The sequence below is a fragment of the Periplaneta americana genome, chromosome 17 (genome assembly GCF_040183065.1).
Source record: "Periplaneta americana isolate PAMFEO1 chromosome 17, P.americana_PAMFEO1_priV1, whole genome shotgun sequence".
Classification (NCBI taxonomy): Eukaryota; Metazoa; Arthropoda; class Insecta; order Blattodea; family Blattidae; genus Periplaneta; species Periplaneta americana.
Genome location: NC_091133.1, coordinates 70,126,022 through 70,153,742, shown reverse-complemented (window position 1 = coordinate 70,153,742; position 27,721 = coordinate 70,126,022). Strand labels below are relative to the sequence as shown.

The window sequence follows — 27,721 nt, the reverse complement described above, 5'->3', positions numbered from 1 at the left end:
CTGTGCATTCACATTATCTAGTAGCGTTTTGCATGATCTGCTTGTGCACAGAGAGATGTATTTCTAATATAGACTATATTATTTCCAAGATAACGCGTTGATTTTTTTCAGATGTAGCCTATCTCATATATTCCAAATAAGTAAGCGACAGCAAATATGAATCTGTTATTTAAATGTATTTTTGACTTTAGGTTAGGGTTAGTCCAACGATTAGGGTGTCAGTCTTTTTAACCTAGGGATGTAGATTAAAATCTCTGTGACTCAAACTGGAATTGTGGAGAACAGATGTGTTTTCTTAAGCTTCACACCATAGCAAATAAGTGTGACGTGTAAATAAATATGTTGTTTAAATGTATTTTTAGCTCTTAGCACAGGACTACCGGAACTACTACAGCGTCTATTTTTTGAGCCAAGAATCTGGGTTAAAATCCCACTGGATTTAACTGAAATTTGCAGTGGACAAATGTGTTTTTTTGGAACATTATCGTTTTTATACCATAAATTCATCATCACTTTATTATCACCGCCATTGAATTAGTGCTCGATCTTGCTAGCCATATAAACCAAAGAAGTATGAAAAGCAAATAATTGTTGGTCCTGTTTTTCAGTTTAAAATCTGTAAACGTAACTTGTGTTGTGCAAAAAACAATGGGTAAAAGACGGGTTAAAGTGGGATGTAAGTGTGATATTTTGAACTCATTTCGTATTGTTGGCAGTGTTATATTTTTTATGGTCTAAACTATGTGGAACGTTTTTAAATTTAAGATTTAATAGTTAGTTCTATTTTCAGGGACAGCACAAATATATCATAATATACATAGACTACTACTCATCGTTTGTCGCTGGGGATTGATAGTTTCCCCTGCTGTATATGGCTCCGGGTATATCTGACACAGTATCACATGATTTTACTTCTAAATAATAAATCAGATATATCAGTTTTAAACGTTTTTAAGTGTAATTTACGCTTTCGTGCAGGAAAACGGCGTATGTAGCTTAATATAGGCCATTTGAAAATATTTCCGAATTCGCAACATAGACGTCTACCGACAGAGTCGTTGCCCAGCGTGAGCCGTAGGAGGCTAGTCTACGCTATACCCATGATGAGATGAGAAGAGATATTTGTTGGGGTTCCACAAGGTAACCGGAGTACCCGGAGAAACAGTTGGTGTGTTTGTTTTGATGTTCCTTATATACAGAGTATTGTGATAATTAGTTGGCCTGCCATTTTTGCCTTGTGCAAATTAAAAACATTGTTTTCTGCTTAATAATTCAGTAGTTTGTACGTATTCTGCAAGAAAAATCAAGGAGTTCTGAATAAATTTTGTCGAGAAAACACGTCGTTAGCTAAAGCAAAGAATGATGGATAGAAAAATATGAGGGAAAATAGCAGATTGCTTCAAGGATAAGAGATGTTGTCGACGTTAATTCTATCGTCTTACCAGATTATAAAATTTGTCCCCTCACTTCATGTTGAGCAGAAGTTAATTTTAACGGATAAGAGAAACAAGTTGGATCCTGAAAACATGCACAAGATAATTATTGTGTCACAAGGTTTCATGCAGTCATAAAAGAAAATTAATTGTCTGTTTATTATCAGATTGGTTTTAATTCAGTTAGCAATAGCGAAGAAGGCAATAACTAAGAAATTAAAATGGTTGTGTCCTTTTTGCCAAATAATTTGAATATTTCCCTTTATATGGCTAGTGTTTTGTTTGTTATGGATCTTATACCGTGGTAAGTTTGCCGGCTCTTTAGTACATATCGTCGTTGATTTTATGAAACCTCCTATGTGACAGTACAGAAAATAATTTTTCAGCAGGAAAAAAATAAATATCAATAGACCTACACTGATCCTCGATGATGTTATTTATGTTCACCATACAGCGTATTCCGAATCTCACCGGACCGGTGGACAACAATGACGTCACGCTGGAGCGAAATAGGAACAAAACTACTGGAAGGATCGATGGCTGTCATGGCGACTGTATAAGTTCTTGTCTGTGCTACGCTAGCAAAATTTTGCGAAATTTCTGTACTGCCATCTCGTTCAAAGAAAAGAGAGCATAAACAATTTATTTCTTGAACCGGTAGTAATAACTGGTCCGTTGTCATGTTCGCTCATACGCCATTAACATATTGTTTTTACGTTGTGCTCATTACAAACAATACAGCAGAACTAAAGCAGAACACACCGCCATGACACAACAGTGCACGATGTCATTCGTCTGCTAATTCTATACAAGAACCAATCAGATTCACTGATGGCGGCTGATGGAGACTGCCACCACCTCTGCAAGCTGATGGCACCGGTGCGACTCCGGTGGAGCATCAGTGTCGCCATCGGTGAAATTCGGAACACCGTAATGCCATCAGATTGCTCAGCGCTGAGATTCGGAATACGCTCATAGTCACCAACGTTTTCTACCGAATTACTTTATATTCTTATGTAGGCCCATTGATTTTTAATTAATTTTTTCTCCCTCCTGAAATATTATGTTGTGTACTGTCACTTAGGTTTCATAAAATCAACAACGATATGTAAATTCCAAAGACGTTGTAGTTATATATCTAGACACACAATTGGCGCTGGTGTCGTGTACAAATGTGAAACCTCTCGCGCAGGTTCGCGCGACGCCATGTTTTGGGAGCTCGAATGATTGTTTGTATAAAGCATTCGGAGTTTATAAAATACCATTGAGTATATAGGCGTTTTCTTAGTGGATATCCTCCTTCACTATATTATAACTAACCTTATTTACGTATTTTCTAACGTATAATATAAAATAACAGAAGTAAATCTAAATATTGTAACTAAGCATTGTTTTAAATAAAAACGCCTTATATTGCTCATAAATAGACTTATTAGTTTATTTCTATTTCCTATGACCGAATACATGGAATATTTTACTTATGTTTTTTTTATATACGTTAGAAAATACGTAAATAATTTATTTAAATTATATTACAAAGAGAGGGATGTCCGCTAAAAATGTCTATATACCCAATGATATTTTCCAAGCACCTAACGCACTGTAATAATAATCTTCAGTGTTTTGAGAATCAGAGGCGATATGACTCTTCTACTGCAGACATTGATTGCAATTCCCTCATTCATACATCATTCTCAGTCACATAATATTGTCAAAATGTGATTGTATTCATTGCTGGCTTAGTTGTTAAATCATTAAGAAAAATATGGTGTAATAAATCTAAAGACTCAATTTATGGTACGTAGCCTACCAGCAGTAAACAAAATCTCTTATTTTTTTAACGAAAGAATAATGGGAGTCTTGTCATACCATCATCTGAGATTAAAGAAATATGCCGTTTAAGTGAAAGAGCGATTATACAGATGTTGACAGTTCAATGGCATATTACCACCCACTGTGAAAACAATGTGCTCTAAAAGTAGAACACTTGTACAATCTTTCTACACTTATAGGAACATATTTTAGAAAATGGATCCCAGATTCCTCCCGAGAATCATATTTTAAACTTATTAAACTGACCATAAAAGTACATAAAGATCTACTGACGTAGCTCAGTAGGCTAAGGACTGTCGGTCCGGAGTCGTGCTCTGTCGCGGGTTTGATTCCCGCTGATTTCCTGGTTGGGTTTTTTCTTATATCCCCAACCGTAAGGTGAATGTCAGGTAATCTATGGCGGATCCTTGGCCTCGTCTCGCCATCATCAATACCATCGATGCTATATAGTCTAGTAGTTGATACAGCGTCATTAAATAACCAAATAAAAGAAAGTACTACATAAAGATCAGATGTTAGCACACAGCTTAAGGTTACCAGTACAACACGACTTTACATAAAAATGTTGTAAGACAATAATAATAATAATAATAAATCAATAGGCAAGATGTTCTGTTCACTAGACCTGAGTTCTATTATATGACTAATTGACTAATTCATGCATGTGACGTTTATTTCATACTACAGCTGTGATAATAAGCTATTGCACGGTAGGCCTACTTATATTTCTAACTAAAACATTAGGTACGTGTTTCTATTTTACAGGTGTAGGCCTATATTTGTGATATGGAAGCGAATAAATAATAATTGTTCATTTCTCGTCCACATCAAAGCAAACGTGTTTACAATGTAGGCCTAATGTAACGTCTTACACAGACAATGTTTTGTTAATAATAGTTAATACTAATAATTTTCTTTTCGTCTGAACTATTACTGCAATATGCATTTGTATTTCTGTTCGCTCTATATGTTGTCAAATAACTATACAACTTCTTTAGTTGCGGTATCAAATTGTTACAGTTTTCTTTCGTTTTATGTCAAACTAACGGTAACTAAGCTTGATTATGTCTTTAACGTGGTCGCTTTAAATGTTGATAAGATCGTTTTTCATTTATCCATTCAGATTGATTTATAAGAGACACCAAACATACATATTAAACATTCAGCATTGTATAGTGCAGCCGTCTGCTAGCCGGTGCTTCTCCCAAAGCATGGCGGCGGACGCAAGCTTCAATTTGTCCCTACTCTAAACTTCTGCGCAGCCTCGGCTGTAGGGGCTCGGTAAATTCACTTTTCGGTACTCTCAAGTGTATATTTTAAGGAGACACACAATTTTCATCCAAAATTTGTAAAATTTAAACTACACAAACAGGCCTACAATACTACCATCTGCACAAAATTTAGCGCCATTAGGGCTAATAGTTTTGAAAAAAAAAATATTTTTTACAAATGTACTTTACATTGACGTGACTTAAAAGGCTCTTACGTCAAAGTTTTCAAACTTTCTAGGTAATATTTGCCCGAAAGTTTGAAAATGGTCATGAGAATAAAAATTAATTACCTTTTTTAGCTCAGTCTAAATAGAGAGTCATAGCAATTTTGTTAATTTCATGAATTTACCATTACAGCATATTTTAATCTAAATGCAATATGAATATGCCCCGTAGTAACTTAATATGTAGGTACATATTTCATACAAATGCTAATTAAATTTTGTTTATCAACATTTAATTAACCTTTGTGAGAAGTTTCAGACCAATCTGACAATAACTGTTATGTAAGGAGCGTTTTTAATTCAATAAACTGCTTAAAATTTTAAAGTCGAGAGAACAGCATTAAAAAAAATTGTCTCAACTCATTCACGCTCCGTATGTTTGGCCACTTTTGAATTATATGTCTAGACCATTTAAATAAACAGTCTCAAATATAATTACGATCATAAAAGTATTAAAAAATTTGTTTTCTTAATTTTTCAGCATCATTTCACCATAGTGTCCACTTAAGGTTTTTAATGCATATGATTCTCAACACTAAATGGTGTCATTAGGTACGCTTGGTTTTAAAAGTGGTTTGAAAAAAATCTGTGTTTCAGTTTCCATTTTGTAGCTAATTTATCAGGTTCGGTTGATGTTGACGTAGAAGTTAGATATAATGCCATTAAAATAATGCTTAATTCGTTCACATAATTTAAACTGCAGTGACTCAACACTGTAAGCTTAGCAAGTCCCTTCAAGATTTTATATGTAAAAGCACGCCTAAGCGAATAATTCAGCTAGTCAGAAGACAAGCGTGTGTAGACTATCGAGAATGGGATTACAGAATAAAATTAACCTAGCATCGCCTCTTGAACGTGTAAAGCTGTATGCCAGTTGGCAAGGCCAATAGCTACCAAAGCCACATAGGAAATGAAATTCAATTCCAAAATGTATACCAACGAGGATTTGCTTGTTGCCGCAGTAGCCGTAATAATAGTTTAAATCGAAATGCTTCATGAACCACGACGTCGACGGTTTTAGGTATGTTCTAGTCTGCGAGGTAGAGCTCGGTATGGAGGGAATGTCTTGATGAAGAATTTAATATTGGACTATGTAGACGAGTTGAATCTCGAGTACAGATGTGGATATGTTTCCGGAACTCTTTCCGAATGTCGAGTGGTGACTTTGAGACTTCTGAATTTAACTGGGTCGAAAATCAGGAAGAGTCGCATGTCATTCAGAAAAGCTATTCCAGCCCATGAACGTCTAGCTGTTACGCTACGGTTTCTAGCAACAGGAGATCCCTACCTTTCCTTAACCCTATCATTATCAAAGTTGGGCAAAAATTGCTCATCCATTTTGTTATCTAAAAATTTTTTGCAGTAAATTAAATCTGACAGTTTTTACCCTACCTCTATTTGTCTCTAACATTATGAAGTATAAGTGTACATATTTGTTCTGTTTTAGATTTGAAATATAACAGACTATAATTGAAGTCTTTGTTGATGGTCAGATTTTACCCATGCTTGATATTTCATGTGTGGTGGTTGTAAACAAAACCGGTCATTGCCACCGAAAACAAAAAATGAGTTTTTTTAGTGTTTCGGTTTGTTTGGTGAGGCGTCTTTCTGAATATGTTACTGTTTTTATTCTAACTCGGCCGTTTCCATGAGAAACAGTAAAATAAGTATTTTCAATCAGAACTGGATAATTCCATATCATATTTAACGTCAATATTTTCATTGTCTTTATTGTATCAAAATGAACATTTCCAGCACTCTGTATGTGCTGCAATTACCAATCCAAAATCGATCACTTCCACTTCTGTGTGCAAGAGTGATCTTATTGCTAAATGAAATTATTGTAAAAGTGCTATAATATAATCTACTCATTTTTTCATGATACAGTAGAATGAAAGTGAAGGATATCTAGGGAGATAAGTTATTTAATTTACATTTTTATTTTCATGTATGTACATTCACATAGTTGAGCTAAATGTATTTTAATTGAAATTATTGTAAAAGTGTTACGGTATGGGTAATTATGTAGTAAGCACCGGCGACGCCACTATCTTCCCACAATAGTGGTTCTGGGCACACATTTTCCTGATGGAGTGTAAAGGGACTCACAATGTGCTAGTCATAATAACATTTTCAAAATTTAATTAAAATATATGCCTATGTGCTCTGAACCCCTATTGCTGGAAGATTGCCTTGCCGATGCTTACCATATAATTACCATATAATGTTATATTCGTTACTCCATGATACAGTTGTGACGTTTATGTTTTACTGTTATAAATGTCAAATAGATTTTTTTCGAGCAAAAGTGAACATTTCCCTCACATTTTAAACCAAAACCGGACATTTCCAAAAGATTTTTGTCTATAAAATTCACAGAAAATAATTAAAATCATGATATTGGCACCATTAGAACAGCGGACGTAACATGCACGACACATAAAATTATCGTTCACTTTGGAGAAAAATGAAGGCTCGATATAGTTTTTTCTGCCTCCTGAAAAAACTGAAAAAAAAAAATACTGTTTTGGAAATGACCGGATTTGCTTGCAACCTCCACATATGACCTAGATTTTTAAACATTTTCAAATTTGAATTCTGTGATTTTTGTCCATTTTTGTAACCGTTTTCAATGCCATTAAAGTCATCGATTGTTTCAAATTCTCACTTTACCAGTTTTCTTGCCTTATGGAAGCTTGAGTTAGTAAATTAATACTTTCTTTATTGGTGTTTATTCAAATCTAGCTGTATTCATGAATACACAACATAACATGAGTTGTTCTGTGGATAATAATAGGCCTAATGTTTTGAGTAAAAGTGAGATTACAGTAATACTGGAAATTGACTTACCTGCGGAGTAGGAGAAAGAAAGTGGAAGAGAGAAAGATACTACATAAGTAGTTGATGAAGACGAATCAAGGTTCCATTTCAAGTTCTAACTGCCAACAAAAAACTGTTCACAATGTCATCAAAACCAATGTCAGATGTGGAAATTATGTAAAAAACATTCAGATACTAAATTTGTGTGTGTTGGAGCATTTTGCTCAAAAATGATGTTTAGAATGAGAAACTGATGTGCATTTTTTAAGAGGTAGAAGAATCAAAAAAGGATAGTTGCCCTTGAAAAAGGGGTAGGCCTACTGAGCGGTAACAGCACCTAAATTAATTGTAGATCAACAATATTCTATTTTTAATTTTAATTTTATTTGATTTTTATTTATTTTGGGGGGGGGGCAGCTATCCTCGACAAGAATAATTTATTTTTCATCCATTTTGAATCTTGAGTACACTACTTTTAACACTTGAATATAATTAATTGATTAACTAGTGGACTTTCGTGTTAATTATGTAAGATTTGTGTGGCTTACATAACTAACACGAGTAAGTCCACTAGTTAATCAATTAACTTATTTTTCATATATAGAACTGTACAGATAGTTATTTACAATTAACAAGGAATGGCTTGAAACATTAATGGCTATATCTTGAAGTTCCGAAAGATCAATATGGAATCGATGAAAGAAACTGATACAAAATCTTGAGATAGTGCCCCCTTGCACCAAAGAGCAAGCCATTTACTGTAATGTAATTTTTTTTGGTGATAGAATATAATTGGACGTATTGTAAATCTTAAAAAAAAAAAAAAAGTTAATTGTTCAATGATAATACAATAATACAATTTTTTGTTACATTAGAAGTAATATAGATTTACATTTAATTTGGTAGGAAATTTTTGCCCACCTTTGGTAATTCACGTCACAAAAAAATATCTTGATAATGCTAGGGTTAATGCATATGTTTAAGATTTCGAATTCGAAGCAAGCAATTTAAAAAGTCATTCCAAATGTTTGTGATGCTTTAGTCAACGTTCTACAAGATTACATGAAGGTGGGAATTAAAACAGCTGTTAATTAATAAATATTTATTTATATAATCCGATATACATGAACTTATACAATGACAAAAAAAGTTGTAATTGCAAACATTCAATATGAAATATTGCTCCAAATTCATCAGAATTGTATCAATTGATCAATCATTGTCAGTATTATCTGAATCAGAGGAATATGCGAGTGAATCAGGGCTCGTCACTGAGTGTTGGGATAGATGAGTGGACTTAGGCTGTCGGTGTAAATTAGGCAGTTGAGAAGGAAATGAAGAGGTACCAGGAATAGGCCCATGCACGGTAGGGAAACCAAACGTGGGCGGCTGTGAATACAGGAGTGTCTGGTAAGGGGACGGCTGTAAATAAGGGGTGGTTGAAGGAATGTCATATTTTCCCATTTCTGCATCAAATAAAACAGTGTTGATTACTTGTTTAACAACTTTCCTAGCATATGGTGATGGGAGTTCTCGAATTTGCATACCTACTTGTTCCCCAAACACAGTATATTGGTCTCTCAATTCTTTCCCTGCTTTTATATCTTTCATGATAGGAAGTGCTTCATCTGTCTCCGAAAACTTGGGTTTTTTAGATCTTGAACTTGAAGCTTTATTTGGTGACTGCAACACTCGTTTATTTCCTCCAGCTTTGGATGTTGATTGGGTGGGTGGTGCTTCCAATAGCTCCGGCTTCTGGTCCTCTTTTTGAAGAACGTCTGGATGGGTTTCATCTGCCTCAGAACTTATTGGGTCCTTGGAAAACGAAAGTAAAGAGCTATGTAGACGAAACAAAATGAAAAGAAATAGGCCTATAAGAACAATAGAAGGAAATAAAGTAGTCTGTTATTATTTTCTTTCAGATGTTCCAAAATAAATCCGAGTGGAAAGTGATAGTAAAGGAATTCAATAATAGAATTTCCCAAACTGTGACGATGCCTTTGACAGTAAACACGTAGTTTTGCAGGCACTAATTGACAGTGGGACTGAGTATTTCAATTATAAGTAGGGTTACCAGACATCCGAATTTCGTCGGACATGTTCTGATTTTTAGGTGTGTGCCCTTTGTCCTGCCAGGCATTGTAGAAAATCGTATATTGTCCTGCTTTTTAATGCCATTTTTGGACATAAAAATATAAATTTTCGCGCGATGTACGTTATAACCAGAGACCGGAACTTTGGCAGAATCCTTTTTAAATGTGTTAAATCTACCTTCATTTTGAAAGTAAATCTGTACGAATTATACCTTTGTGATTGAAACGTCACAGTTTTATGTTGCTCTTTTCTGCCTTTTTAAATATAAATGCCTAATTTACAAAATTAATGCTTTTTTTGCCTTTATTTGATTATTTATCTAGTATTTATTAATTTCTTATTAAAATTGCCTACAGGTATATTTCAATTTATTTCTATAACCGGTACAATGAAAGTGAATGCATATTATTGCCTTTCAGTTCAATTCATATTCTCTTTGCAACAATGAGTGCTGCCGTGCAAAAATGTATAACAGTAAGGTTTTAATTATCGCTTGTGTTTATTTGACAAGGCAACAATGAGTGCGGGTTTAACGTTATTTTCAACGGTTATTTTTCTTTCAGTTTTCATTGCGACGTTTTTGTAGCTAACTAAATATTTTATATCGCAACATATCAGTACAACCAAACAGAAAAATGCACTTTTCAAGGCTACTGGAAAGAAGATTTCTTTGCTTCCAACAGTAATTGCAACATCGAGTCGAAAATCTCAATTTGCATTCGACTTATGTAAAGCTTTTCTTGCTGCCGAAATCCCTTTGTGGAAAGTGCAAGGTTGTGGGTCTAGTGCAAGGTTTTTGTAATTGCCTTTTATTGCGTATTTTAGCTATTTATAATACCTTTTTGCCTGCCTATTTTAGCTATTTATGATGCCTTTTTGCCTGCCTATTTTAATGATTCATAATGCCTAAACTTCCAGTCTGTGGTTATAACGTAAGTGATGCTTACACTTTATCACAGATCGCAGTCGAATGTACAGTATGACCAAAGAACATCGAATGATAACCGTGATCTAGCAGACGGTGGTGCTTCGATCATGGAAAAGTATCGATTGCAGGATGCGGAAGCAGCTTCTGGTTATCGATTAGTTTACTTCCATTTCCTCTGTGCCTCTTGTATCAATTCTAGTGTACACCAAGTTTAACAATTTACATTCTTATGAGAATTATTCAAAATTAATGCCACATTTTTATATCCTGCTTTTTTGTGGAAAATCGTGCTTATTCAGGGAAAATGTCCTGCTCTTCATTTTTTTGCATCTGGTAACCCTAATTGTAAGGGCTTCTTTAATATCGTCCTATTTGCCGTCGTTGACGCAAACTACAATTTCACTTACGCGAGTGTAGGTTGCCGAGAATGAATATCGGACGGTGGCCTATTAACCCTTAAGCAGACGCACCTAACCTTGTAACATTAAGGATCGCGCAGGGTGTTGCTGACACCCCAAATATAATGAGTTCTTATGGGCTATTTTTTTAATGAACAATTCAGATGTCGCTCTTTTTTATTTACACAACTATATGAAATACTTCAATACCTGTCTCAATGATATAATTAATGTACAAGTATTGATAGTATTTCAATGTTGGTTCACATTTAATATTCGAATGCCTATTCACTCCTACTCATAATTTACTTTTTATCTTCCATTCCAGACCACTTTTTTATTTTTCTGTGCGCACAGTCACTAAACATCCATTATTATTATTTGTTACACAAGTATGGTCAGTTTAGTCACTGTCACTATTTATAGCTCACGCAAGGAACGATTACCGAAAAGCAATGGTGGCGTTGCTGTCTGTTTTGACGTGTGTATGTAGGCTGCCAAGGGGGCGAGAGGTGCGAGCCGATGGAAGTACTGTCTCTTCCAAGAAGATGAACAGATGAGGACATCGCTGTGGAAATAAAGAACGTAGCAAGAGAAAAATTCGAAGCTAATTAAACGCGCAACATATGTTTACGAATGAAATAATAATACCGTGCGATACAAGACACGTATTCACATGCAATGGAACAAACTAAAGTCGTAATGTAACATCACAACGCAAGACTGATTCTATCGAAGTCATTTCTCTTTCGGCTGTACTCTTGAATATCATTCAAGCTCTCTCGTGACCTTTCCTGTCGCCCGCTCTTCCTTATCGCATTGTTTGATTCGCATTCCTTCCGTCGGTATCCCCTGCTTGCGAGACCTATACAATAGTAGCGCGGGATGTTTGCGTCACTCCACACACTTAAACCGTTATTATCTCGAGTATGCGAATTCCAATTTCAAACATGTTTGCGGTTATTGTTGCCTTACCAATTCTAAGAAAGGTACTGCAAGTTTCAGAAATACAGGCTTACGCAATATGTAGTTAACAGCTCTGTACATGTGACTGGGGTGTTCACAAGATCCTGCGCGACTGCGGGTTAAGTGAATAAAAATATTCAAGTGTCTGGAAGGTGAAACAGCCCGTGCGCACTTCCTGGAAGAAGTGTTAGTACACAGTTTGTTTTATTGCAGATGACGCATTCACTGTCTCAGACAATGTTATGAAACCGTGTTCTCGAACACAAGGAAAGGGTTCAAGGAAAAGGATTTTCATTTACCGCTTAAGCAAAGAACACAGTGTCAGAGAATACTTTGGGGATATGTACTTAGAAAGCCAATGTTATTGGAACCAAAAACTGTTAAAAAAAGTAACACTAGGAATACTTTCTTTACATATTTTTTTTAAATAGAAAAGAGCATGTATAGAGCAAATTAAATGACAACCGGGCATTTGATACTGACTACACGATCAGAGATGAAATTCGTCCAGGAATATGGAGACGAACACCTACTTTCATCAATATCCACAGGATGCCAAGAAGCAAAACATATGCGCAGGCAAAATAGAAATGAATTTGTCGAGTTTTTTAGTTAGTTAGCTACAATTTCACCAAAACAGATAATAAAAACCAAACTTATATTTTAAATTGATTTAGGCCTATGAAATGAATTCTTTATAAGTATTTGAGATGTACAGTGCATTCATTATGTCAGATTAATCAAACACAAAGTCAGGTTGTTCTTTTGTTAAATTTTTTAAATTCAATATCTTCGCCACTGATAAGAATACAATTATTCTGAAAAATACACCTGAACCACTCTACTCTAAATTTTTACATGATAAAATAAGAAATATACAATTTAATTCAAAATTTTACAGAAAAATTACGTCTTGTTATTTTTTGGAACATTCTGCCGATGAAATAGTATATTACGATACAAGGTTGGGAAGTGCTTTTTACAAAATCGGGAAGAAGTTTGAAAAACGAGCAGAGCTAGTTTTTCAATTTCCGAGATTTTATCATGCACTTCACAAACGTGTATTGTACTGTATTTTTGCACGAAAGCATATTCTGAAAATAATATTTTTTGACCGATCGTGTTTTTAACGACTTTTGAACGATGTTCTTGGTAGGCCTTGTAAGTTAAACTTACAGCACACGTGCGTTAAGTAAATAACAAATGAATAATACTATCAATAAATACGATTAAGAACGAATGACACCCACCGACAAATAACAAACTAAAATTATTAATAATAATTTATTTTTTATTAACATCAGTCAAAGCAATGCATGTAGGCCTATGTAAAGTGTTACAGAAACTCGGAAATTGAAGAATTTTCCTCGTTTCTGTAAATCTCACCACACAATATCGCAATATACTACTTTAAACAGCTGACTGGTCTTAGCAGTCTGGCCAACGTACAAACTTTACCATCAACTTCAATGTGAAGGAGTAAAAATGATTCAGATACTTGTAACATTTCATGTTCAATTGGAATAATTTTTATTTCTTTTTGTTAAATGAATTTTGAATTGTTTAAATAAAGTTCAGTGCATTTAAAATGCAGTGACTTGTTTCGTCTAATGTATATTAATTAACATTGCTTTTTTCGTATGAATTTTACATTCCTTGTAGCATACATAGAAGGTAGTGGTTTTCATTACAACACTAGAGCAGTTATTTGTAATATTATTTCAACATGCTTATCTAGGTTGGCAACTATGAATTCAGTAAAATCAACTTTCAGTCGTGGAGCCCGTTTCTGTAACGACGAGAAAACAGTCTGTCGTGCAAAAAAATATTTTATTACACTATATTAATAGTTCCAGTCACGACCAATGAACTTAGTTCCAATTTTCTATCTTTTGTCATTTAAAAGTTTGTTAGTAGTTGGTTTCCTGACATAATGATCACACTTTAGGCCTATATATATATATATATATATATATATATATATATATATATATATATATATATATATATATACTGTATAGAATAAAATTGTTGTTTAAAATTATTATACAAATATGAAAGAAGAAAAAATTAAACAGTATAAATTTGAATATCATACCTCTGTTTCTGACACTCCTCTTCCTCGATTTCTGTCTCTAAGAAACAGCATTCTCTCGTAGCAGAACCATTTGCTTTTATACACTGCTTCACTTCCTGCACCGGATTTAGTACTGTCTCTTTCTTTTTTGATCTCGCGTGAAAAATGACAAATTAAATTCTTTAGTTTTCTCTCAACTTCTTCCTTTCCCACACCAAGACTGTTTGCAATTTCCATGAGCGCGTTATGTCTTTTATTACGATCCTTATACCCTTTTAATCGAGAATCCCACAAAACAGGTCGATCGCGGTATAACTCAATTAATGACATGGCTTTGTCGTTTGTCCACTCCATCTTGTTCGACTGCTGAACCTCAACTAATGCCGCCAGAGGCCAATCGACACTTCCTTCTCCACTACCTACTCGCTTCAAAACTGGCACGGCTTCCTTCGCAGCGACCGACACTAGTCGGGATCGAGTTGGCAAGCGCTTGGCACGTTTTCGTCAGTTGTTACGGGTCAATAAACGCGTCTACTGCGTTCTACCAACGCCATCTGGCCTTGCCAACTGGCATACAGCAACATAGATAGCGTGGGCGCGGCTTAAGGAAGCGAGAAACACTACACAACCTATATGAAATAACCTTCAAGGATATTCTGAGGAAATAACTGATTTATGGTGATATGCATCACCCTCCGTTAAAACGTAGTAACCATGTGTTACCAAATCACGATTAAAAAGTAACCGTGGTTAAAATGTAATTTCTGTGCCCCATCCATTATCACCGGTTCAGTGGCGCCAACTTTTGGAAAACATTGAATGAGCTCAAACATTTAAGGCAGGGGTTCTTAACCATAGGCGGAGAGAGAACCATTTCCTTGGGGAGGGGGGGTAAAGCAAAACCATAGAATCCCGATATAACGAGATTATGGGGAACATCATTTATCTCCTCCCCCCGTTATAGCTTGACCTTGGTACAGTATATCGGAATATGATCATTTCATAAAGGTATTGTAAAGTAACATTGTAACAAAATATACACACAATTTTACTTGTTTTTTTCCTCTTGTACGAGGAGAGACCCGAAGGCTTGCACTGCAGCCTGAGGCTTATTGTGCTTACCACTCCTATTCTGTGAATGGTTGGGTAACCGAATGGCTGCGCTCTTGTACAAATATGTGAATTAATGATGGCGAAATGAATTCGAGGTCCAACACCAAAAATTACCCAACAATTCTGCTTCAATAGATTGAGGGAAAACCCTAACCAAGTAACTTGTCCCAACCAGGATTTGAACCTGTGCCGCTCGTTTCATGGCCAGACGTGCTAACCATTACTTCACAACGGTGGACCAATTTTACATTTACTTTATCTATTTATCTAAAAAAGCAAGATACCATTTGAAATGTAAATTCTAATTATTATTTTATTTAATCTCGTCTTTAAGTACCGGGATCACTTTTCTTTTTTTCTGCATTGTTGTACAGTATGTTATTCATAGTTCTTCAAGTGGCTGTTTGAACAGCTGCAGAGTTCTAACACATCAGTACAGACTGTCACAAAAAAAAAAAAAAAAAAAAAAAAAAAAAAAAAAAAAAAAAACCATTATAGTGATTTCATTCCTCAAATCAGGTATAGAAATCTTATACATTCAGAAATTTAAAATGAAATATTATAGTCCAGACACATGGTCTGAAGACGTTAATTCGTCAATTTAAGCATAGAAACTTAATCATAAACAAAAGCAAGAAAAATCTTTTGAATTCAATATTTTCTAACATTAATAGAAAAAAAAAAGTTCGGCCAAGTTTGAGGGGCAGTGCCCCCCCATAACTTCGCCTATGTTCTTAACCTTTTTTATCTCACAGCTCCCCTCCTTTCACAAAGCGGTTAATAATGGATCAATTATGTAATTAACATAGATATATTATTTTGGATCATATGAAGAGACAAAGAGAAATTAGGAAATAGGAGAGACTGGAGAATACTGGTTTTGTAGTGAAAGACCTGCCCTTAGGCAGAACACTATGTCTGAATGAATATTATTTTGACCAGATACGCAAAAATATTAAATTTTTGTCTTTCAGTGTTATTATCAAGTCACTTAAAGCCCTCAGTGTCATGTAATGAGACTTGTTGTTGCTTCTTATCAATGGCACCACAAATTCGGAATACAGTCTTAGATAATGCGAGCCGCATGTCATACCTGGAATCCAACCGATTTCTTGCCTTTGTATTCACGGACAACAACGTTGAGAATCCTGATTCACATAGGTACGTTGTTGGAAACAGGATCAAGATTGAAAGGGCTTTTTTTTTTCTTTTTTTTCTTTCTTTTTTTTTTTTTTCCTTTGCCAAAACTGGGTATGCGTCCATTTGTGAGCACAAAAATTCATCAACTTCTTGGCTGAAGAAACTTTGTTTCAGCAAAACTCTGCCCTGTATATCGATGAGGTCATCTTTCTTCATGCCAGCCTAGATCATATATAGTCCACACCTGTGGAGTAACGGTCAGCGCGTCTGGCCGCGAAACCAGATGGTCCGGGTTCGATTCCCGGTCGGGGCAAGTTACCTGATTGAGGTTTTTCCGGGGTTTTCCCTCAACCCAATTGAGCAAATGCTGGGTAACTTTCGGTGCTGGAACCCGGATTCATTTCACCGGCATTATCACCTTCATCTCATTCAGATGCGTCGTAAAATAACCTACTAAAAAAAATCATATATACCCAGATTGCTCAGCCTTATAGGCTTTGACGGTAACAACTTTTGTCAGATGTATTATGCTGCCATCTAGTTGTTACATAAGGAGTCACGTCATAATTCCCATTTGAATTGCATTAGCGACTGTACTGCCATCTCGTGTTCGTTTACGGCGGACGGGTGGCGATCCTGACGGTTCTCTTCAAAGTGCTACCGATTTTAACATAGTGATGAACTATCTGTTATATACCTTTATGATCTAGGATGCCAGCGTCGTCCATTGAGTTCAAGTTAAAAGTGAATGGGTTTCAAATCTCATGTTCATTTTTTAATTCTCCTTGGACAAAGTAATACGCGGCCATACTTTTTTCTTATTCAATGTACGAATATGGATCTGATTTTTCATTTTACAAAAATACTTAGCCCGTGTTTAAGTAGTAATTCACTCAATCTGTTCGTTTATGACTTGAAATGATTTACTTTTGCGTGTAAGACAAGTTCCTCTTGGACCTTACAAGTCCTTGCCTGTAATGGAGTAGTTTAAATAATTGTTACGTCCTGTGGAAGAATGCCATTCCCATATATTGATCCCAGAGTAGCGTGGAATAGCTATGCAAACAGTGTATTGCTTGTTCCCTTTAAAATGTTACCTCGTTACGGCTACCAATAAAAGTCCCCCTTTCTATGTTGCAAATTCACTCACGGATGGGGAATCAATGACTCGGCGCTAACATGCTATGCGTTGTGCTGTTTCCTGTTTCACTTCTAAATAACGCCAAATCTTGATAAAGGTGAAAGTGTGGACTTTAGTTCTAAAGGTTCCACGTTTCTCCACTGAGGATCTGCCTCATGCGAAGGAAGTGACATGAGGTCGTTACTTATCTAGACTTTTTAATCACCCAAGTTATTTTAAGAACAAAATGCATGGCGACTCGGCAGGATTAGCAAGGAAATAATCAGATTATACCGAGTGGTTGTCCTGTAGTGAATCCTGAAGTATGTATCCCGTTATGTATTGACAAATTTGAATTTAAAATTGTATGACTATTTTTATAATTTCTCTTTAATTTATGCTGAAGTCTTTGTAATTTTCTTTACATTTGGCATGTATGTTAATTTTATGTAGAAATATGTAATTTCCTTAAAAATATGCCTTCTTGTGCGAAGTATGTAAAAATGTGTAGTATTAAAAAAGGCAAACATAGGTAATGAATGATCTTAGTAACCTAATTCGCCAACAATTTGAGTTTTCAGGTAGATTACATACTAAGGAAAAAAATGTAATTACACAGAAAATCCGGTCTCTAGTGATATGCATAGTAGCCACAAAACCCAGGAACGACTCAATAAACATTAACGTTATAAAACTGAGAATTCTATTTTTCATTATTACAAAACTGTAACCCTTTTCTCCTCTGTTCTGTAACTAATCGGTTTCCAGCTGTGATGCTGCAATCTGTCATACAGAAAACCACTGTTAATGGACGGTATTGCATGAAAATGCATATAAATTTGTTTTCTATTAGGTCTGACCTCGCTGTAGATCAGTCAGCGGGCTCTCATAAAAGTTAACCAGAGATTTCGATCGGAGATTTGTGGTAGACAAAGAGGATAGGATTTTTCCTACTAATTCAGTTTTTCCTCGTTCTGCAGTAGTTGATGAATGACAGAATAGACATACTCATAGATAGGCCATGTATCTGTGTTGAAAGTGCAGTATACCTTTATTTCGAGTTTTCAGCTAATCGTCTGGTGCTGGTGGTACAATATATCGTGCCTTTGCTATCTCATTAAGTCTACTATTCACACCCAAACAAGTTGTACGTGTTCAGTGGATGATATCCAATTCAATTAGTGATAGTGATAGTGATTGAGGATCAAGATGGTTCGGGATAAAATCGCATCATATCTTTTTATATTCTTTTTAATGATCATAATTTTCACTGTAACTTTATAATATGTTCATTTATTTATTTTTTTTACTTGGTTATTTAACGACGCTGCATAATCTACTGGGTTATTTAGCGTCGATGGGATTGGTGATAGCGAGATGATATTTTGACAAGATGAGGCCGAGGATTCGTCATAGATTACTTGACATTCGCCTTACGGTTGGGTAAAACCTCAGAAAAACCTCAACCAGATAGTCGGCCCAAGCGGGAATCGAATTCACGTCCGAGCCCAACTCTGGATCAGCAATACAAACGCGCTACTCCCTGAGCTACGCCGGTGGCTGCTTATTTATTATCTTTCAGAATTTTAACTGGAAAATGTAGAAAATCACCTGTTAACACATTGGTGACATTGAATTTCTAGCACCAAATTTTCCATAAAAATGTTTCATCCAAAAACGCAACAAAACCTAGATGTTAACATTTAAAATGATATTAAATGCTGTATTTGATTTTGAAGTGCTATTTGAAGGGTTCAGAGCATAGTGGGCCAAGCGTCATTTATTAAAAACGGAGAAAGCAAGGGTTAAAGTTAAGTGAATACCATAGTTTAATGAATATTGACATATCATTTAGTTTTAATGTGTATACTTTATATTACTTGCTATATGTTTCCATTGAATTATGGTAATAACTTCATTTTAAGCCTTGCATTCTACGGTTTTTGTAAATGGCGCTTGGCCCACTATGGTTCTGAACCCTTCATTTGATGATGATGATGATGATGATGATGATGATGATGATGATGATGATAACAGTAATAATAATAATAATAATAATAATAATAATAATAATAATAATAATAATAATAATAATAAATATTTTGCCATGACTTTTAACTCTATCCAGAGCCCATGCACTGTTTCATTCCGCCACCCCCTCCCCCTATGGAGAAAGTAGTCTGAAATCACTACAAACTAATTTTAGCTGTTATAATCAATATTAATCAAAATCATTAGCTCGATGTTTGTCATTTTGAGCGTTGAATTCTGGTTGAAAGAAACGTACAGTAAAAGTCTGCAGAGGCTACATTCTTTCATTCCCATTGAGATGGAACAGCTACATCGTATTTGATTGAATGACAGTGAAGTTTTACCAGTATAAAGTTGGTATAATATTTCATAAGAAGAGTGTGAAGAAGAAATGACACAAATTGTTTATCCTTCCTTGTATGTTGGGCTGTCGGCCAATTCCCCCTACCCCGTTCCTCTCTTCTGAACTGCTGCTTCTGGAATCGAGCTAAATTCTTAGAAGGGAGCTAAATTCTTAGGCCCGTATTCACCAACGTCAGTAATATTTGCTATTATCTCAGATTTCTAAAACTCTGGTAATACCATTATCTCGGATAACGCTCAGTTCTATATTCACCACATAATATATTAACCTGGTTTTCAAAAACGGAGTTTTCGTTTCAGACTGCATTTGATAGTTAAATTTTTCATAACGACGCACGGAAAGCATAGAGGGAAACAATTGATTAACGCCATGCGCACTATAAATTCATTGTAAGAATAAACAAGTTTACGAGTGTATATAGGTTAGGTGTGCGAAAATAGTTTATCTACCGTAAGTTATGGCTAGTGTTGATCAGAAACGTAGAAAGAAACCTAATATGACTCGCTGTACACAATTATTGAAAATGGTACTGTCGTGACTACTGCCTGGCCATCTAGCCACTATGTCGCTAAATTCCATATTAGCATTACATATTGCTTGCACATTAGCGAAAAGTAAGTCTTTCTGTTTCGGAAGAGTTCCGCATTATTACCTCCAGGGGATCGTATCCTAATATGGGTACAGTCCATTGCTCCTATTACTTTTGGAAATCTGGCTATGTTGTAAAAACGCATCTGCGTTTGAAGTACAGATTGAGGTGTTTGCGGAAGATTAATATATTGGCATCGTAAAGCAGCTATGGCACTGCTGACTCTATGTACAATTCGGGAAGCTGTAGACTGACTCACACCAGCGTAATCTGCAACGCTGAGCTGGTCACCACCAGTAGCGTAAAATCTTAGTGCTAGTAGCAGCTGATTTATGGGCGATACAGCTTGATTCCTAAAATGGGAGAAAAGTAACTTCAATGTAATTTTAATTTTCTTAATTTTATGAAAAAATGTAAAGATACATAGCCAACTACGATGCCTGTCAATACGATCGTTAGTATGCATGTATATGCGCGTGTGTGTGTATTTATAGCACTAGCTTATAGGTATATAAATTGGGTAACTACAGAGAAAGGAAGCGAAAAGTTACCGCACTATGCAGAAGACGTCGGGGAACAGATTGTCCGCAACCCATTGCTCGACTCACCGGTCAGCTGTAACAGCGCGGGCGGGCCAGGCGTTCAGTTTTATTACGGTAGGCCTAAAATTCCAAGTGGTGAGGATTGAGTGTGTGGACAGCGGGAAGCGTATGGAGTGTTTAGTTCACGAGTAGGTGTTTAGTGAGTGCACGTTATTACGTAGTGTTGCATTAATACACTTGTTATTGAACATTATTTGTGTTCGTTGTCAGTATGGTGACGTATAGTATTGTACAACGAATATTTCTAGTTGAGACATTTCTCCTAAAAAACAAATCTTATGACTGTTGTACTGTTCGCAAATTTCTACATCAGTTTCGTGACGCTGCAATGCCTTCGAGACAATACATAACCAAGTTATTCAGAAAATGGCGAGAAACTAATAATTTAGGCCTACCGTAATGAAACTGAATGCTCGGCCCGCACGCGCTGCTACAGCTGATCGACGTCCCCTGTAAAGTGCGGTAATTTTTGCTGCCTCTCTCTGCTATAAACAATAGGTATTGTAGAGAATTCAGCTTACCTATTTGTTGTAAATTCCAGATTATGTTCTATCATTGATAAGACTGATAAAGCTGAAGTTTTAGATAATCTAAAATGTGTTACAAAGTCTGAGTCATCGTAGTCCTCAAAGTATGTGGCGCGTTCTTTTAGCTACCTGGACGTCGTCTTTTGTACTCTTGGCCATATTCCTCATCACTGTCATTTTCCCTTTCATCAATTAAATATTCCAGTCGTCTACGAGCCATCTTGTTATTTCGATTATCTCAGTTTTTCCTACTTTATCGGCCAACATTTCTCCGGTAAAATTTTAAACCGAGATAATCCCAATTAACCGAGATAATTTTGTTGGTGAATACAAATGTAGCCATTATCTAAGTTTTTGTAGCTAAAAACCGAGATAAAATTTTTACCGACGTTGGTGAATACGGCCCTTAGAAGGGAATTTTCTTTCATAGCTCACCAGTTCGTTTCTGCCCACTCGAGACTGTAACCAGAGAGGAATCAGTCTGTATGTCTCGCTCTGTCAGAAGGTGTCTTTAAGTTACGTTTCAACCTACCGAGCAAGGTGGCTCCTGCGTTAAGCACGGGACTCGCGGTTCAAATCTCCGGACCTACCAACCTGATTGTGGTTTTTCAGTGCCGGGTTGGAAATTTCAGTGCCATGGTCCGTTTTCCTTCCTCTACCCTATAGAAAATGAATTTAGATTTCATATCATATCATTCTTCTTCATCATCTCTCCATAGCCATATTCAGATCATGACCCATGCCTTCGTCCGCTTGCAGGAGGGCCGTCCTCTCCGAAACCGTCTCTGGGTTCCAAGCCTTTCGCAATATCTCTGCCAAGATTAATTTCTTAAGAGCACTTCCAAGGGCGCTTCGACACCACAGAAGAGCTGTCGGTATAGATCCTATGCTACTTGGTGACCTTGGTGGTATGCTCTTAAGGCGGGGGGGCCGTAGGGGGCCCGTTGGGTGAGCGGGTGAAGGGTCTCATGCGGCCGGTGGACTGGTACACCTCATTCAACCTATAATTCGGGGTGCAGAATAGGCCACTTTCGATTCGACGCGACTTACTGAAGAGTCGTCCCTAACTCGCCCCTAGTCACTCATTACTACTGCTGCTACTACTATTACTACTACTACTACTACTACTACTACTACTACCATGACCACCACCAGTCGTACTGGTACTAGTATTATGCTTTTAATTATGCTTTGTGATTCCTCAAACTTATTATTCTTAGGCCTATATGTATCAAAGATTTTTCATACGCCCGTCAGGGTTATGTTAAACCTCCCTCCTTTTTTTCTTTCCTTTTTCATATATTAGACGGTCACACACATTGTGAGACTCTCGTGATTTGAAGTAGGAATGACATCGGGTCTTCTTCTTAAATAATACAGATACCCTTACCTATGGCGGAATTCAAATTCACGAACATAGCTTCCACATAACGTTAAAATTGCACCTCTTAGTCGTTGCATATCCTACGAACGGCATGCCTGTGTGTGTGTGTGTGTGTGTGTGTGTGTGTGTGTGTGTGTGTGTGTGTATGTATGTATGCATATGTTAGCCTATATGCCTATATGTATGTAATGTAAAGGTCTTTCACTGCAAACTCAGCTTTCTCCAATTTTTCCCATTTTCTGGCTTCCTTTTCGTTTCCTCATGATCCCTGTATCTTAATGTCGTCTATGATTTGATATCTTATTATTCGGTTGAGAAGCTTTTATCATCCAGTCTGCTGTCAAAAAATCTCAAAGCTAGAATTTATAAAGCAGTTATATTACCGGTTGTTCTTTATGGTTGTGAAACTTGGGCTCTCACTTTGAGAGGGGAACATAGGTTAAGGGTTTTTGAGAGTAAGGTGCTTAGAAAAATATTTGGGGCTAAGAGGGATGAAGTTACAGGAGAATGAAGGGTTTTTGAGAATAAAGTGCTTAGAAAAATATTTGGGGCTAAGAGGGATGAAGTTACAGGAGAATGGAGGAAGTTACTTAACACAACTGCACGCATTGTATTCTTCTTCTGACATAATTAAGAACATTAAATCCAGACGTTTGAGATGGGCAGGGCATGTAGCACGTGTGGGCGAATCCAGAAATGCATATAGTGTGTTAGTTGGGAGGCCAGAGGGAAAAAGACCTTTGGGAAGACCGAGACGTAGATGGGAAATAATATTAAAATGGATTTGAGGGAGGTGGGATATGATGATAGAGAATGGATTAATCTTGCTCAGGATAAGGACCAATGGCGGGCTTATGTGAGGGCGCCAATGAACCTCTGGGTTCCTTAAAATCCAGTAAGTAAGTATGATTTGATATCTTCTTCTACCCTGAACTCTTCTCCCGTTCAGCATTCCTTCCAGTGCATCCTTCAGTAGGCAGTTCCTTCTCAGCCAGTGATCCAACCAATTCCTTTTCCTCTTCCTGATCAGTTTCAGTATCATTCTTTTTCACCCACTCTTTCCAACACAGCTTTATTTCTTATTGTGTCTGTCCACTTCACGCGTTTCATTCTTCTCCATATATACATTTCAAATGCTTCCATTCGCTTCTCTTCACTTCGTAGTAATGTCCATGTTCTGCCCCATACAATGCCATACGCCATACAAAGCACTTCACTAGTCTCTTCCTTAGTTCTTTTTCCAGAGGTCCGCAGAAAATGCTCTTTTTTTTTTTTCTATTAAAAGCTTCCTTGGCCATTGCTATCCTTCTTTTGACTTCCTGGCAGCAGCTCATGTTACTGCTTATAGTACATATCAAGTATATGAAGCTGTCTATTTGCTCTACTGCCTCATTTAGAATTCGCAAGTTTATTTTCTGTATTTTTCCTATGACCGTGCTCTTCGTCTTATTTGCGTTTATCTTCATCCCGTACTGCTCACAGCTGTCATTTAGCTCCAGTAGCATATCCTTTAGTATAATTTCCTCTTCTGCTAACAACGCCATATCATCAGCAAATCTTATGGACTTTATTCTTCTTCCTCGTACTATCACTCCTCCCATGTTCTGAAAATAGTTCTTTACAAAATCCCTCAAGTAGATGTTGAACAGGATAGGTGATAAAGGACACCCTTGACGTATCCTCTCCCAATTCCACTTCTGACATTTTTTCCCCTATCTGACTTTCACTCGTTGTTTCATATAAAGATTACTGAACAGTCTTCTCTCTTTCCAATCGACACCAATTTTCTTTAGGATTCCCTTCAGTTTATTCCATTTCCCTCTGTCAAAAGCCTTTTCTAAGTCCACAAATACTACATACACTTCTTTATTCTTCTCTAGGTATCTTTCGTCGATTGTCTGTAGCAGTCCAATTGCATCTCTCGTACCTTTTACCTTCCTGAAGCCCAACTGTTCTTCCATCTTAGAATATAAACGTCGATTCAGTATTCGCAAGAGAATCTTCGCCGAGTGCGATATTAGACTGATAGTCCTGAACTCCATACATTTCTTGGCATTATTTTTTTTCGGTTTTGGAATCAACAGTCTCCGTAAAATCTTCAGGCCATTCTCCTTCCTCATGTATTTCGTTGCATAATGACAGAATTTGCTTCCTGTCTTCACCCATACATTTCACTAATTGAATGGGGATTCCATCAACTCCTGTTGCTTTCCCATTCTTCATTTCCTTAAGTGCTAGTTCAACTTCCTCGCTTAAAATTGAAAATCCTTTTTCGTCTTTTGATATGACTTCTTCGTCTTTCATAGCTAAGTCATCTGGGCGATTCCTTGTCTCATATAACTCTCCTACATATTTCTTTCATCTATTTAGTATTCCTTGTTTGTCTGTTATTTCATTTCCGTTGTCGTCCTCTGCCAACCACATGAATTTGCTGTTCTTATTTGTGAAGTCCAAACATTTTACTTCGCGGTACATTAAATCATATACCGTATTTGCTCGCGTAACTTGCGCCCCCGCGTATTTTGCGCACCCTACTTTTTAAGGGATTATTTTGAACTTTATTTTTGCTCCGTGTATTTTGCGCACACATTTTACGTACATATTTTTTTCAGTGTAGTAGGGATTACGTTCATATTTTTTTCAGTGTAGTAGGGATTTTCCTTCCCTTCAGTCCATCGTAGGTCATTCACCAGTAACTGAAGTATCTGCTTCAGAAATTAACCCCAATGACCCGCTACTTTAACAATGCTTGTCCTTGGTAGAGACAAGCTACCGGTATAGAAAATTAGCCCTACCGTAAAATACTTACCTATACATATACTAATTGAGATAAACTCAGAACAGGACCCCTTATTTGAAAAATCCGCATATTTTACGCACCCCAATTTTTCAGTGGCCAAAGTTAATTAAAAAGTGCGCAAATTACGCGAGCAAATACGGCATACCTTTTCTTTCTAGGTCCTCTATTTCTTCACATTTCTCTTTCATCAGTCTTCTTTTGCTTTATCAGTTTCTCTTCTTAGTTCGATGTTTAGTTTCCTATAGTTTCTTCTACCTTCTTCTGTGTTGATGTTTTTCCCTTTTCTCCTCTCCTCCATCTTCATCATTTTTCCTGTGACCCAAGGTTTCTTAATTTTCACACCTTCTGTGTATCTTATTGTCTCTTCTGCTGTTGTCTGTATACAACTTTTTAAATGAGTCCAGTACTCATTACTATTCTATTATTATATAGGGTGAAGGTTGGTAATATTGTGATACTAATAATATTATGATAGTTCTTTTTCAGAATTTTTTACAATTTTGCTGAGTGAGAGGAAGATCGGTTTTTTGTGTGAACCTATGTGGACAAGTTTCTACACAAAACTGGTCCTCCTCTCGCTCAGTAAAATAGTAAAAATTCCCAAAAAGTACTATCATAATATTATTAGTATCACAATATTACCAGCCTTTTACTCTATTTAGCTTACATATGTTTGCTAAAATGAAGTGCACTTACTAAATAATATATGTATTATGTTCTAATATTAAACGTAGGTTATTGCATAATTACTTGTTTACAAAGTTTGGATTGACAATATCTCTTCTTTAATAATGCATTGATTTGAATTGCAGGCCCTAGAAGTAAAGATGGACAATATGACAGATATTATAGAGAAAGCCCGGTGCGAGGTGATACACAATCATGCCAATGTAAGTGTACGCATGTCATTTGATATTTAAATATATGTCATTTTAAATTAGGCCTATTTCACTAGTTTTAGAGCATATGAACTGATTCTGATTTCGTGCTTTGCAGGACATGTTAGAGTCGATAAAACATTCCATTGTCATGCTACAAATTGCGAAGGTGAGTTTTTGTATACGTATTCTGCATGTTTTTCACTGTATTGACGGACAAAGCACTTTTTGTCTTACAAATACTGAACTGACTACTACTAAAATCTGCATGCACTTCGAGGCTGTGTTAGAATCTAGAGCCGGAACTATGTTATGCCTTAAACTGTTTTTCAAACAAACTCAAGAATTTAATATTTAATCCCCATTTTAAACTTTATGCTTAACGAACTCTAATTTCAACACAAAATATTAATGGTTGTGAAACTTGGACTCTCACTTTGAGAGAGGAACGGAGATTAAGGGTGTTTGAGAATAAGGTTCTTAGGAAAATATTTGGGGCTAAGAGGGATGAAGTTACAGGAGAATGGAGAAAGTTACACAATGCAGAACTGCACGCATTGTATTCTTCACCTGACATAAATAGGAACATTAAATTCAGACGTTTGAGATGGGCAGGACATGTATGGAAATGCATATAGAGTATTAGCTGAGAGACCTCAGGGAAAAAGACCTTTGGGGAGGCTGAGACGTAGATGGGAGGATAATATTAAAATGAATTTGAGGGAAATGGGATATGATGATAGAGAGTGAATTAATCTTGCACAATATAGGGACCGATGGCGGGCTTATGTGAGGGCGGCAATGAACCTGCGGGTTCCTTAAAAGCCATTTGTAAGTAAGTTGCACTGTTTATGATGAAATAGAGGCCATAAGGTGTCCGAATGAAATATATACAAAAACATACTTCCTGTATTCCTCAATTTATAAATCTAGAACCGTATGTTTTTCCGTGATGGAGATTCACGTTCACATAGCATTCTGAAACGACGCAGAACAACCAACCGTAACAGACTTTTAACTCCGGTGGCCACAACACGAATGCTACTTTCTCCTGCGGTGTCGAAATTGTTCACTGATCTCAGTCAAGGTCATCAGCTGGCGGAGGTACTCAAGCGGATTATAGGTAAAA

General features: G+C 36.4%; 2 protein-coding genes across 3 annotated transcripts in view; one reads left to right on the top strand and one right to left on the bottom strand.

The window, feature by feature from the left end:
* The window catches only part of LOC138693319 (oxysterol-binding protein-related protein 9), a 443,401-nt gene that overhangs the window by 57,963 nt on the left and 357,717 nt on the right, over positions 1-27,721 (top strand). For both annotated transcript variants that reach the window (XM_069817209.1, XM_069817210.1), the window contains exons 4-5: positions 26,527-26,604; positions 26,711-26,761. In XM_069817209.1, the coding sequence (XP_069673310.1) occupies positions 26,527-26,604; positions 26,711-26,761 (129 nt within the window). The remainder of the gene's footprint in view (positions 1-26,526; positions 26,605-26,710; positions 26,762-27,721) is intronic.
* Positions 8,675-14,548, bottom strand: LOC138693320 (uncharacterized). The gene is made up of 2 exons (XM_069817211.1): positions 14,066-14,548; positions 8,675-9,396 (listed from the first exon to the last, which is right to left on the bottom strand). Exons 1-2 carry the CDS (start codon positions 14,396-14,398, stop codon positions 8,794-8,796), a joined length of 936 nt encoding a protein of 311 aa, XP_069673312.1. The 5' UTR covers positions 14,399-14,548; the 3' UTR covers positions 8,675-8,793.